Source organism: Salvelinus fontinalis, chromosome 7, assembly GCF_029448725.1.
Source record: "Salvelinus fontinalis isolate EN_2023a chromosome 7, ASM2944872v1, whole genome shotgun sequence".
Classification (NCBI taxonomy): domain Eukaryota; kingdom Metazoa; phylum Chordata; class Actinopteri; order Salmoniformes; family Salmonidae; genus Salvelinus; species Salvelinus fontinalis.
The window spans coordinates 59,320,563-59,334,422 of record NC_074671.1 but is presented as its reverse complement, the minus strand read 5'-3'; the positions used below and the strand labels follow the sequence as shown (position 1 = coordinate 59,334,422).

Here is a 13,860-nt window from a genome sequence, read left to right as displayed (position 1 = left end):
GGATAGCTAGCTAGATAGCTTGTTAGCAAAGCAAACCACTAAGAAAAAACGCTAACCTGCTAAATAAACACACCTATGATGAGTAATCATTTCGTTGCACTGTACTCCAGTCCATGATGTATATCATGTGTAGCTTATATGTAAATGACAAATAAATGAACTTGAACTTGTCGGTCTTGGCAAACTAAAAATACCACTTATTTCCTGGTTTTAAAGAACAGCTAAACCAGTGTGACATGCACTAACGTTAGCTACGTGAAGGTTGATGACAAGTTACTCAGGACTAGCGATAGATATCCAAAATGATTACGTAAGCTACCTAAGTTCAGGATATTCAGTGAAACATGACTGGAGCTAGCAAAACAATTGAGCTAGCTACGTTAGTTAGCTACCGTTACCGCTTGAAATCTCAAAGGCCACTTTAGCTAGCTTGGCTAACGACGTTACCGACACGTTAAAGAAGCGACTGGACTGGTTAGGGATGTGTGAATATATTAGATAGCTAGTTTGGTCATAATGCAACCAAGTATTACATTTAGCTATTGAGCCATGTCCTTTACTAAGCCAGTCCAAATACAAGCCGACACCCCCCTCAATCACTGGACACCTTGGCTCTAGTCTTGAACACAGGCTAACGTTAGGTCGTTAACGGTAGCTAAGCTTGCTAGCTAGCAATAGTACACTTGCTGGCTAAATGTAGCGAAAAAAATGACAACTAAAAATACAAACCTTGTTTATTTGCCTGAGCTATATGAAAAAGTGCAAAAAATAAAACCCGAAGATATCCGAAACAAGACGTTTTTCCCCTCACTGGCAAGTGAAGGAAACTCGGTGTTCTTTCTGCTTGCGCCATTCTTCAGCTCTGACTGCATCACTATGATCGTGTGCTCCTAGCTATAAACACTGAGCGCAAGAACTGGCAAGCAGTGACACGAGGAAACTTTGTGGACACTGTGAACGGTGCAGTTGGCACTTGGCAACAGCGCAAGAACAAATACTTTGGTCTTTGCCCCTCGACCTTATCACACGTTTTAGTGTTTTTACATCCTTCATTTCTATTTTCTATTTCACATGCAACAGTCATAAAAGTTATGTTCCATGTTCATACATAATATTTTTTATCAGCAGTTCCAAACTTCATAGATTTCTCTCTTTTTTAAATTATAGGAGTTAAATGTTTAGTTAAGACTAGACAGGCGCTATGTATAACGTGTCTTTATTATATTAGCAACCACCATCTCTATCAGTTCACATGACAGACAGGAATTTATAGACACAGGTCAGGCATTACTAATCAATTATGAATATCTGATTATCATCCTTACGCTTTGCTTTTCATTAAATTGATGGGTGAAAATCAAGTGGAATAATACATTTCAACTCCAGAGGGCAGCAATGCTACATAATTTCCCACTCAAATTTCAATATCCCAAAATAAGGTTGGCGAGAATGGGGAAAAACACACTCACATATTTGTATGACCCAAATGACACCATAACCCAATGACACCATCAAATCCAAGTTATAATGTATGACACACTTTAATACACTAAGTAAATGTACCTCATATCATTTGCGACTCCTTCCCTGAGTTTATTTGAAGGGAGCAACAATCAGCATGCAGACATTCAATTTGTTTTGCTGATATATGGCCAATTGTTTTCCGTGCAAGGTCCACATGCCCTAGTGCTGTGTCCTAGGGGAGATAATACAGGCCCCCCGGGACACAAAGGTGTTCCTCTACCTTGACAACTGCACAGTTAGTAGGGCAGATCAGGGACCCAGTGGAGTGAATGGAGTGAAGCGAAAGATGGTTAAGCAATTAGAAATGCACATGGGTTTAGCAATTATTGTTGCGTTTACCCACAACACAATAAAATAAACAACTGCCTGGAGACCAGTGGAGGTTGCTGAAGGGAGGACGGCTCATAACAATGGCTGGAATTGAGTGACTGGAATGGTATCAAACAGTGTTTGATACATTCATTCCATTCCAGCCATTATGCTCCATTCCAGTTATTATTATATGTCTCTCAGCAGCCTTCACTACTGGAGACATACCGGATGGTGATGGGTTAGGCTTTACAACACAGGGCAAGTAGATAACAGATTATGTAGATAACAGATTATGAATGTGATTGATCCTCAGTGAAAAAAAGCTCAATTGTTTTGTTCATCAAAATAATTTATATTATGCCACAAATGTTAAACTTTATGACCAGTCATCTGTATAAAATGTTAAAATAAATAAAGAGGTGAGCCAACAATGAAGCACAATATCTAACAAATGGTTGTTGTTTTACAGACACCCAGTACTGTAGCTCTCCGGGAGGACGGTTGGGCACCCCTGACCTACCTGTGGGTCTTTCCATTTTACTAAACCTGCAAAAGTGGATTAAGCCTATGAGATAATATGAAGAAACCCAAAGGAAAAGCCATGCCCTCTTCACTAATCCCTATTTACATCCTCTCATGTTAACAATCCTGTCTAGATCTGGCTGAGGATATGCATTAGATTTGATGTAGGCATTTTAATGTAAGATGTCCATGAGTGTCCTGAAAGGTGTCTGCCAAATCAAATGTATTATTATTATTATATCTGGGGTATTATACAGAGACTTTACTATGAATGTCTTAGTTCCCTGATGTGTGTCCTTTGTGAGTCTTTGAATGTGTGGCTTAGTTAACACATATGGGGTCTTATGTGCGTAGCCCATGTGTAGGGATGTTTATTACGTACACCACCCCATTCACGAAAATGGTTGGCTTCTATAGACAGTGAGTCACGCAGCTGTGGCTTGCTATAAAAAGCAGGCAGACAGGCATCGAGGCATTCAGTTACTGTTCGATTAAATGTAGAATGGGCAAAACTAGTGACCTAAGCAACTTTGAGCATGGTATGATCATCAGTGCCAGGCGCACCAGTTCCAGTATGTCAGAAACGGCCAGCCTCCTGGGCTTTTAAACAGGACAGTGTCTAGGATTTACCGAGAAGGGTGCGAGAAACAAAAAACATCCAGTCAGCGGCAGTCCTGTGGGGGAAAATAACTTGTTGATGAAAGGTCAAAGGAGAATAGCAAGAATCGTGCAAGCTAACAGGCGGGCCACAAACAGAAAAATAAAGGCGCAGTACAGGCATCTCGGAACGCACAACTCCTCGGTTCTTGTCACACACCTGGTTCCACTCCTATCAGCTAAAAACAAGAAGAAGCAGCCCCAGTGAGCACACTATCAACAACACTAGACAATTGAGGAGTGGAAAAGCATTGCCTGGTCCGACAATTTCCCAGTTCCTGTTGCGTCATGTTGATGGCAGAATCTGGATTTGGCGAAAAACACCATGAGTTCATCGCTCATCCTGCCTGGTGTCAACATTACAGGCTGGTGGCAGTGGTGTAATGGTTTGGGGAATGTCTTCCTGGCACACATTAGGTCCCATTGAGCAATGTTTCCAAGCCCCAAATAATTCAGGCTGTTCTGGAGGCAGAGGGGTCCAACCCGGTACTAGATGGGTGTACCTAATAAACTGGAATATATGGAAATACTAGGTAATGCCCCAGGTCATACTAGGAAATGCTCCAGGACAGCAGTGTATGATTTGAATTGGCCTGTTTATTCCAGCACAAAGAGATTTTTAATTGATCCCTCAGCACATTGACAATGACGCCTAGGATGGAGTGAATCATTGGTGTCATGGTTACACACACAATCTCATAAGATCAATGATTTCTCATGTGACAGAAAAGGAAGTGGCTCCTCCATATTAGAATACATTTGGATATCTTGATAAACTGTACTGTGGGAGACCCTGAAGAACACCCCGAAGACTCTTCTTGTTAACTTCTTCCCAACTGACTGCAGTTGTCATTGCCTCTCTCGTGAACGTCCAAATACCATCAAAAGATTAGAGGCAATCTCCTTTGTAAGTACTAATCCCACAGTGACTGCAGTCTGGCCACAAGGAGGCTTTTGGAGTACACAAGGTTCAAACGTAAAGACAAATAAAACACAAACAAAAAGACTTCAAGACAATTTCAGTCTATGGACTCTGAACCTCCATCTATGCCTCTAATATTATATCAGTGTAGATTTAGTCTACTACTTGAAAAGGGTGCCTGGTACGAATGCATGTCCCCCAGTCACACAATCACTTTTGTGGCCCTTTATCTAACGTTGTATGGCCAGTAAACAGCTACATCTCACAACCAACAGGACAGGTTATGCAGTTTTTGGAATTGTTGTTGGACAGAATTAGCCTTTTATTAATGACTGTTAATTGTTTATGGGTTAGGGTTATGTTTATTTCTGAGCCCTTGATAAGTATTTATAGCTGTGGTAGTGGAGAAACACTGTCTGAACAACGAATTAATTGCTTTACTCTCACGTTCATTCGGGTGCCTCTGTGCTTCCTTAAGTCCGTCATGACAAGCACTGACTTAACACTTGGACCAGGGAAACACATTAGTGGATCTAGGGACATGTTGGAGTCTTACATATAAGATTAGAGCTTCTGTTCTACAGATGGAGGATTTCCCCTGTGTCTTCTCCTCTTTTCCCAGGTGGGTGGGGCCTCTGTGGCCATGCAGTAGAGTAGCCTAGTGGGTGAGACATTCTGAACATCGGTGACATCTCACAGGAGCTCATGGCCCAGGCTGTGCTGAAGGAAAGAAAGAAAAGTGCCAACCGTGTCCTACCAAGCTAAGGGCAGAAAAGGGCACTTGGCTCTTCCTGTATTTGTAAACTGTAGGTAAACTACCTGCCTGATACGACACAATACGAATCACCCAGTCCTAAATCGACCCCTACCCACTACCCACAATACACTTGTGTAGATATGAATGGAGAGGATAGGTGTCTGGAATATTATAATATTTTCACCTTGCCCTCTGATAGGCTAGGTGGAATTTACGCCATATTTCGATCACTTATCCAATCCGTTAGGGGACGTTTCTTGTTATCTGTTATTATGCAGGTGAGGAGCAACACATAGCACCTCTTTCAGTCCCAACGGAGGAGCAGTGTTGGTAAGTGGGAGTCTAGGGACTCATTTTCAAGAAGACAGGGAGAGGGGGTGAGTATGAGCTATGCTCTACATTTCTAATGGACTATGAGCTTTTTAGCCTCTTTAAGCCCCAGTTAATCTCATCCTTCTGACTCCTGCTCTATTATTCACTGGGGCCAGAGTAAATCCGTCTCCCTTCTTAATATGCTCTCATGATCATGCACTTATGGCAGACTGGTCTCGAACCTTGTTTAGTCGAACCTGGTGGAAGAGCTGACATCTGGTCCAGGGGTGACTGATATTTAGGGCTCATTGCAACGACTCTGTTGCACTACAACCCTTTATTTCAGATAACATCTAATGATAAATGATATGACTTCACCACCTGAACAAGTACTATCTTACCTAACTGTAGGCTAATGGCAAAAATTCCGACACTAAATGAATACTGCCCTTATCTGGTAGTCGTTAAAAGTTGTAGAAATTTCACTTCGCAACAAGCGGTGGCGCTCACAGACCCCTCCCTTCTCTCTCTTCTGCCCCCCAAGCAGTTAATGACTGTTCATGAAGTTGACGGAAGTGCGGTACGGTTTAAAGAAGGCTGCTTGGGTAATAAAGGACACAGGGGGAGCTGTCCGTTGACCTGGGTGCTGAAATATAATTCCAAATCGTTGTGTCCAGTAGTATATCATTTGAAAGTAATGTAAGGCCGTGTCTACCGAGGAATTAATTATTTGAAAACGTTTGTGTAGCCTATGAAGCGAAGGAGGAAAACATGGGATTATGTCACATCGAGAGTTCCTTTGACGAAGACATTTGCTTGAGGACTATCCTTCCCTAAACTATATTCAGGTACATTTAGACTAGAGATTTGCACAAATTGTGTGGTAGTCTAAAGAAATAACTGATTTATCTGTATTGTTGCAAATAATATAGGATTCATCAAATGTTATAGCTAGATAAAATGTTTTCGTATAGACTAAATTTAATCGGGACCAACAATGAAGGATAGATCCATGCATCTATGCCTACTTGGTAAGGCAATTTGTGAGGACGTTCTGATTAGATCACATTTAAGCAGACTACTGTGTTAAAAATAGGATGAACTAAACAACTAAATTAAGTCACAATGAATTAACTCAAAGTTTGAAAATGTAATGAAAAAAATTACAACTAGGATGTAGGCCTTATTCTAACCTTTTTGGAATATTTTTTTTATTATCACCAGCCATGTTAACATAAATTATAGATACATTGGAAACATCAAACATTCTGAAAGGGGAAAGGTCAATAAATTGGATTTAATTCAGTCTCCTTCGTAATTTTTAACAGTAGAGATGTAGCCTACCCGAAAGTGTTGTAAAATGTGTGGATTAATTAATTTATTAATTATTCCTTGCATGCAGGTTGTAAAATGTTAGATTGAATGCGTGTTAATCCGTTATTTGACATTTTAAAAATAAGTACGAATACATATTCCATTTCAATAGTTTTTTTCTTTCATTTCAAATAAAACATGTTGCGCAGAATACTACAATCATGCCTCACTACTGTATCAGTATTCTTCCTCTAATCTCGTGTTTCATCTAACTGATCAATTTGAGTTTCAGACAGGGCCATTCAAAGACATCACACACGGCATACAATGGGAAGGTCATGTCAATACACCAAACCATTTGCATGTAACGCTTTGGAAAGCAAAGCATTACTTACTTCAGTGGGAGTCTGTAATGCACTTGCGTGCATTGTGGTTGTGGACCAACAAGAAAAATCTTATTTTTTAGATCACATTTTAGTTTTTTGTTGTTGTTATTAATCAAATGTATTTGTCAGTACGGTCCAACACACATTCATCAATACAATGTAGATTCATAAAAATCGTGAATCAGTCTATATGAAGTGAGATTTTGGATGAATTTAAATTGTGAAAATGATTTATGAGTCCATTCACAAAGACAGTATCCAAATAAAAAGGGAATGACACACACACAAAAATACGAATATGTCATTAAATAATACAGCCATTGAGTGTACAAAACATTAGGAACACCTTCGTAATATTGAGTTGCACCCCCTTTTGCCCTCAGAACAGCCTCAATTCGTCGAGGCATGGACTCTACAAGGTGTCGAAAGCGTTCCACAGGGATGCTGGCCCATGTTGACTCCAATGCCTCCCACAGTTGTGTCAAGTTGGCTGGATGTCCTTTGGGTGGTGGACCATTCTTGATACACACAGGAAACTGCTGAGAGTGAAAAACCCAGCAACGTTACAGTAGTTGACACAAGCCGGTGCGCCTGGCACCTACTACCATACCCCGTTCAAAGGCACTTCAATCTTTTGTCTTTCCCATTCACCCTCTGAATGGCACACATACACAATCCATGTCTCAATCGTCTCAAGGCTTAAAAATCCTTCTTTAACCCGTCTTCTCCCCATCATCTACACTGATTGAAGTGGATTTAATAAGTGACATCAATAAGGGATCATAGCTTTCACCTGGATTCACCTGTTCAGACTTTGTCATGAAAAGAGCAAGTGTTCCTAACGTTTTGTACGCTCAGTGTAGGTGAATATCTGTAGATAGATGTAATCTCTGAAACCTATTCAAAGATACAACAATTTGCCCTTCCAAGAGCTTATTTTAAACACTTGTTTCTTAGAAGACAGTGTGGGGAGTTGATCCTGTGTGACATTTAAGACTCAACCATTCCTTATTCTAGAACAGCTACTCAGACCATTGTTAAGTCTGTAAAAATCCCTTCTAAATCCACAGTGAGACATATGGTTCACCATCCCTTAAAATCCCTATTCACGCTTCTCCCCTCTAGGAGAGTCACAGAGTCATCCTAGACCTAGAGTTGTCCTAGAATAGATAGTTGAATCATAGTCATACATTTTATAAAGATGTGATACATTACTATAAAATGTGGGGGTAAATAACTACTGATTTGAACATTGTAGCCTCAATTTCTATGCTTCAACATTGAAATGTCTCTGTTATAGTTGTAGGTATATTTAATATTTAACAAACAGTTGTTCTGACTTGTGAGACTGTGAACAATGTAAATAATCAAACCCTACATGTATCCTACTCTAATGTATCCTCACTATTCTGTTCTGTTCACAGCAGTCCACCTACCTGATGCATTGGGGACCATAGAGTGAACCAAGATGCGTAAGATCAGCACGGAGCAGTCTTATCCCAGCCACGGCCACTGTTCGGTTAACACCCCCAACAACCTGGACCAGATTGAGAGTGGCAGCAGGTAAGAAATTTACAGGATTTTACCAGCTTGGGTTTAGCTTAGGATTTGAAAGCTTTTACTTTGAAGAGCCAACAACACACAGACTCCATTTTTGAATGCCAGTAAGCGTTCTGTGTGATTATGATTTATTGCAGTGTAGTGACACTCCAAACACAAGAAACACAAACGTTGACACGTCCCAAGCTAGTACAATTTCAGTGTATATTTTTAGCCTGGTGGAGGCCTCACTCTCTTCCTGGTGTTCTCTCTACGCTGCAGCCATGAGGACCAACTGGACCCCTCCTTCACGGGGACAGGAGGCATGTCCAGGTCAGTGCAGATGTCTTTTTTCCATGTCATTATTTACATTTATGCTCATTTCAAGGACTAGAATGGAAATAAGTCAATAGACTTTGTTTTTTTTATCCTTCATAATTTATAATGTGTGTATGGTTGTTTCTCATTGTTTTATAATGCATGTATGGTTGTTTCTCATTGTTTTATAATGCATGTCTAGTTGTTTTCTCAATGTTTGAACATTGTTTGAACAACATTACAACGCATTTCTCTCAGGCTGTCTCGCTTCATGGTGTTAGTAAAGGGCTGGTCATCTCACAGTAGTCAGCCCTCAGATGCCGTTCCTTTAGACTCAATCATGAAGTCACACACAGAGTTCAGAGAGGCCTGGAGGGCAGAGAGCATGTCCAACATCAGACTCTCTGACCAAGTCCGCAGGAGGAAGTGAGTCCCTGTGTCTGTGTCTGTGTATGTATGTGTGTGTGTGTGTGTGTGTGTGTGTGTGTGTGTGTGTGTGTGTGTGTGTGTGTGTGTGTGTGTGTGTGTGTGTGTGTGTGTGTGTGTGTGTGTGTGTGTGTGTGTGTGTGTGTGTGTGTGTGTGTGTGTGTCGCTAAATTTCTCTTTCTCTCATGTTGCAATTATTATGACTTAGAAATGAAATAGCTACTTATATTTGAAGCTAACACGTGTATTTATATATTTGTTCAAGCAATGGTCAATGGCCCCTTGCAGGATACAATATGAACAACTGCAACAACAAGGATGAGTAAGTGGACCAACTACAGCGTTCAGATAGTATTCAGACCCCTTGACTTTTTCCACATTTTGTTACGTTAAAACTTTTTATTCTAAAATGTATGTAGTTTTTTCCCCCCTCATCAATCTACACACACTACCCCATAATGACAAGGCAAAAACGGGTTTTTAGACATTTTTGTGGTTTTATAACAAATAAAAAATTTAAATATCACATTTCCATAAGTATTCAGAACCTTTCATTTACTATGTAGGTAGTAACTAATCTAATCAAATCAAATGTTATTGCTCACACACACATATTTAGAAGATGTTATTGCGGGTGTAGCAAAATTCTTGTAAATGAATAGCTGTATATGGTTTTGTTGCCACCCGTCACTCTCCAAAGTATTTTGTGTTACATAATTGTGATCAGACACATATTTGTTTTTCTAAATGTCATACTGGAGGACAAAGAATGACAAATGACAAAGAAATACCAGTAGAAAGCCAAGAGACCTGTCGCTACTCTCTTGACCCGACAGCAGCACGCTGCCCCCCTCTGGTCTTGATAAATCATTGCACATTGTTTCATGCAATGGAAATCTAATTGAAACCAAATAACACCCTCCATGAACATTACAATCCAGTATCACCAAACAAATGTGTAAGAGTGACGTTAGTTCAGTTGATTAGCCTGATCCACCATCCAGACTGCTGCGCTTTTGTTTCTTTTCACTTCGTAACAGTGGAGGCTGGTGGGAGGAGCTATAGGAGGACGGGCTCATTTTAATGGCTGGAAGGGAATAAATGGAAAGGTATCAAACACATCAAACATATGGAAACCACATGTTTAACTCCATTCCATTTATTCCATTCCAGCCATTACAATGAGCCCGTCCTCTCCTCCCACCAGCATCTCTGCTTCATATAGAAAACAGAATGTAAGCTTGCGAGATCAGGATGGTCAAACGAGGCTTGGTTGATTACACCCGCTATAGATAATCCTCTTATTTCCCCTTGTATAATAGTGTGCTGTGCTGTAGTTAGTACACGCTTCATTGAGATTGATAAAATGATGTGTGGAAAAATAATGTGTTCAGCAAAAAAGACGAGAAGAAGGATGAGAAGAAGCCGGATCCCCCGAAGCCACCTGATAAGAAACCGGATGAGAAGAAACCAGATCCCCCGTAAATATATTCAGTTTCTATGGTTATATGGATGTCTTATTTTTATAAACCAAAAAAACAGATTATAAATTAACAGGAAAAATCTTTGTATTTTATGTTTATTTCAGTAAAGAAGTGTGGATCATTGACCCCGCCACAGATATGTACTACCAATGGCTGACAATAGTAGCTGTCCCAGCATTCTACAACTTAATGCTTCTGGTGCCAAGGTGTGTGCTGTTTTAGAAGTCCAGATTTGTTGAGTAATTGTGAATGATCAATACTCTTGTGTTTCTGCTTGTCTCCCAGGGCTAGTTTCAATGACCTGCAGGCCAACTATGTAATGCTGTGGATGGTTCTCGACTACACTTCAGATGTCATCTATTACATTGACACGTTTGTGAGATCTAGGACAGGTAAAACCATTCTTGTTTAGGGTTGTTGAAATAATTTCGACATAACATAGCCTCGTTTAACAATTTATTATTTGCGATAAACCTTTGGAATGTCATCAACAGGTTTCCTGGAACAAGGATTGCTCGTGAAGGACCCAGTGAAACTAAAAGAACACTACCGAGCCCAGAATCAATTTAAATATGACATCATATCGATGATACCTACCGATCTTGCCTTCATTCCATACGGTTACAACAATCCAGAGTTCAGATTCAACCGCCTCGGCAAGATGGCTCGCCTCTTTGAGTTCTTCGACCGAACGGAAACCAGGACAAACTACCCCAACATTTTCAGAATCGGCAACCTTGTGCTTTACATCCTGATCATCATCCACTGGAACGCCTGCGTCTTCTACGCCCTCTCCAAACTCCTGGGCTTCGGCTCAGACACCTGGGTGTACCCAAACATCACTGACCCCGAGATGGGCCAGCTGTCCAGGAAGTACGTCTACTGTCTCTACTGGTCCACGCTGACCCTGACCACCATTGGAGAGACCCCGCCCCCTGTCAGAGACATCGAGTACTTGTTTGTTGTTGCCGACTTCCTCACGGGTGTGCTGATTTTTGCAACCATTGTCGGTAACGTGGGCGCCATGATCTCCAACATGAACGCGGCACGCGCCGAGTTCCAGGCCAAGATCGACTCGATCAAGCAGTACATGGAGTTTCGTAAGGTCTCCAAGGTCCTGGAGGCCAGGGTGGTCAAGTGGTTTGACTACCTGTGGACGGAGAAGAAGACCTGCGACGAGAAGGAGGTTCTGAAGAACCTGCCGGACAAGCTAAAAGCTGAGATTGCCATCAACGTCCACATGGAGACGCTGAGGAAAGTGCGTATCTTCCAGGATTGCGAAGCCGGCCTGCTGATTGAGCTTGTGCTCAAGCTGCAGCCGCAGGTCTTCAGCCCCGGAGACTACATCTGTAAGAAGGGTGACATTGGCCGAGAGATGTACATCATCAAAGAAGGGAAGCTAGCTGTGGTGGCGGACGATGGGGTCACACAGTGGTGTGTGCTGAGCGATGGGGCGTACTTCGGAGATCTCAGTATCCTGGGCATCAAGGGCAGTAAGGCTGGCAACAGAAGAACAGCCAACATCAGGAGCGTGGGTTACTCTGACCTCTTCGCCCTGTCTAAAGACGACCTGATGGATGCTCTCACTGAGTACCCTGACGCCAAGTACGCTCTGGAAGAGAAAGGCAAGGCCATCCTGATGAAAGACAACCTCATTGATGAGGAATTGGGAAACAAGGCCGACCCCAAAGAAATGGAGAACAAAGTCCTTACGATGGAGACCAACATGGAGGTCATGACAATCAAGTTCACCAGAATGATTGCCGAGTGGGAAACATACCAGGCCAAGGTCAAGCAGCGCATCAGCAACATGGAGGCCAGGGTCAAACCCCTCAGGCAGGACAAATAATCAGGCAGGACAAATAATCACATGCAGAATATCTACTCTACATATTTGACAGACACGGACATTAAATGTAAATATATAGCCCATACTCACAATTTAGATCTGGTTAGATCTAAATAGCTTTCCATCCAAGTGGATTATAACCATAAACTGTATTGTTGACTAGTCAAAAGCAGTGGAGGCTGGTGGGAGGAGCTATAGGAGGACTGGCTCATTGTAATGGCTGGAATGCAAAAAATGTAACAGTATCAAACACATGGAATCCACATGTTTGACTGCGTTCCATTTATTCCAAAAGTATACCTAGTTTCAAACATAAACTCAGCCAAAAAAGAAACATTCTCTCACTGTCAACTGCGTTTATTTTCAGAAAACCTTACATGTGTAAATATTTGTATGAACATAAGAAGATTCAACAACTGAGACATAAACTGAACAAGTTCCACAGACATGTGACTAACAGAAATGGAATAATGTGTCCCTGAAGGGGGGGGGGGGGGGGGGGGGGGGCAGAATCAAAAGTAATAGTCAGTATCTGGTGTGGCCACCATTATGTACCGCAGTGCATCTCCTCCTCATGGACTGCACCAGATTTGCCAGTTCTTGCTGTGAGATGTTACCCCACTCTTCCACCAAGGCACCTGCAAGTTCCCGGACATTTCTGGCGAGAATGGCCCTAGCCCACACCCTCCGATCCAACAGGTCCCAGATGTGCTCAATGGGATTGAGATCCGGGCTCTTCGCTGGCCATGGCAGAACACTGACATTCCTGTCTTGCAGGAAATCACGCACAGAAAGAGCAGTATGGCTGGTGGCATTGTCATGTTGGAGGGCCATGTCAGAATGAGCCTGCAGGAAGGGTACCACATGAGGGAGGAGAGTGTCTTCCTTGTAACGCACAGCATTGAGATTGCCTGCAATGACAACAAGCTCAGTCCGATGATGCTGTGACACACCGCCCCAGACCATGACGGACCCTCCACCTCCAAATCGATCCCACTCCAGAGTACAGGCCTCGGTGTAACGCTCATTCCTTCGACGATAAACGCGAATCCGACCATCACCCCTGGTGAGACAAAACCGCGACTCGTCAGTGAAGAGCACTCTTTGCATGTCCTGTATGGTCCAGTGACGGTGGGTTTGTGCCCATAGGCGACGTTGTTGCCGGTGATGTCTGGTGAGGACCTGCCTTACAACAGGCCTACAAGCCCTCAGTCCAGCCTCTCTCAGCCTATTGCAGACAGTCTGAGCACTGATGCAGGGATTGTGCGTTCCTGGTGTAACTCGGGCAGTTGTTGTTGCCATCCTGTACCTGTCCCGCAGGTGTGATGTTCGGATGTACCGATCCTGTGCAGGTGTTGTTACACGTGGTCTGCCACTGCGAGGACGATCAGCTGTCCATCCTGTCTCCCTGTAGCGCTGTCTTAGGCGTCTCACAGTACGGACATTGCAATTTATTGCCCTGGCCACATCTGCAGCCCTCATGCCTCCTTGCAGCATGCCTAAGGCACGTTCACGCAGATTAGCAGGGATCCTGGGCA

General features: G+C 42.5%; 2 protein-coding genes across 2 annotated transcripts in view; one reads left to right on the top strand and one right to left on the bottom strand.

The window, feature by feature from the left end:
- Positions 1-933, bottom strand: part of tmem131 (transmembrane protein 131) — a 31,197-nt gene extending 30,264 nt beyond the window's left edge. The window contains exon 1 of the mRNA XM_055930144.1: positions 730-933. Within this exon, the coding sequence (XP_055786119.1) occupies positions 730-853 (124 nt within the window). The 5' untranslated portion in view covers positions 854-933. The remainder of the gene's footprint in view (positions 1-729) is intronic.
- A 9,132-nt stretch (positions 934-10,065) lies between these two features.
- Positions 10,066-12,805, top strand: LOC129859910 (cyclic nucleotide-gated channel cone photoreceptor subunit alpha-like). Its single transcript, XM_055930143.1, has 4 exons — positions 10,066-10,470; positions 10,578-10,679; positions 10,759-10,865; positions 10,968-12,805. The coding sequence occupies exons 2-4, from the start codon at positions 10,612-10,614 to the stop codon at positions 12,320-12,322; spliced, it is 1,530 nt and encodes a 509-aa protein (XP_055786118.1). The 5' UTR covers positions 10,066-10,470; positions 10,578-10,611; the 3' UTR covers positions 12,323-12,805.
- The last annotated feature ends 1,055 nt before the right edge of the window (positions 12,806-13,860 follow it).

What these genes read in the sequence shown, in the direction of transcription:
- LOC129859910 (XM_055930143.1), top strand. Translation starts at nt 10,612, where the DNA reads ATGTACTACCAATGGCTGACAATAGTAGCTGTCCCAGCATTCTACAAC. An exon ending in TTAATGCTTCTGGTGCCAAG is followed by an intron (nt 10,680 to 10,758) that starts GTGTGTGCTGTT and finishes CTTGTCTCCCAG; the next exon opens with GGCTAGTTTCAATGACCTGC. An exon ending in GTTTGTGAGATCTAGGACAG is followed by an intron (nt 10,866 to 10,967) that starts GTAAAACCATTC and finishes TGTCATCAACAG; the next exon opens with GTTTCCTGGAACAAGGATTG.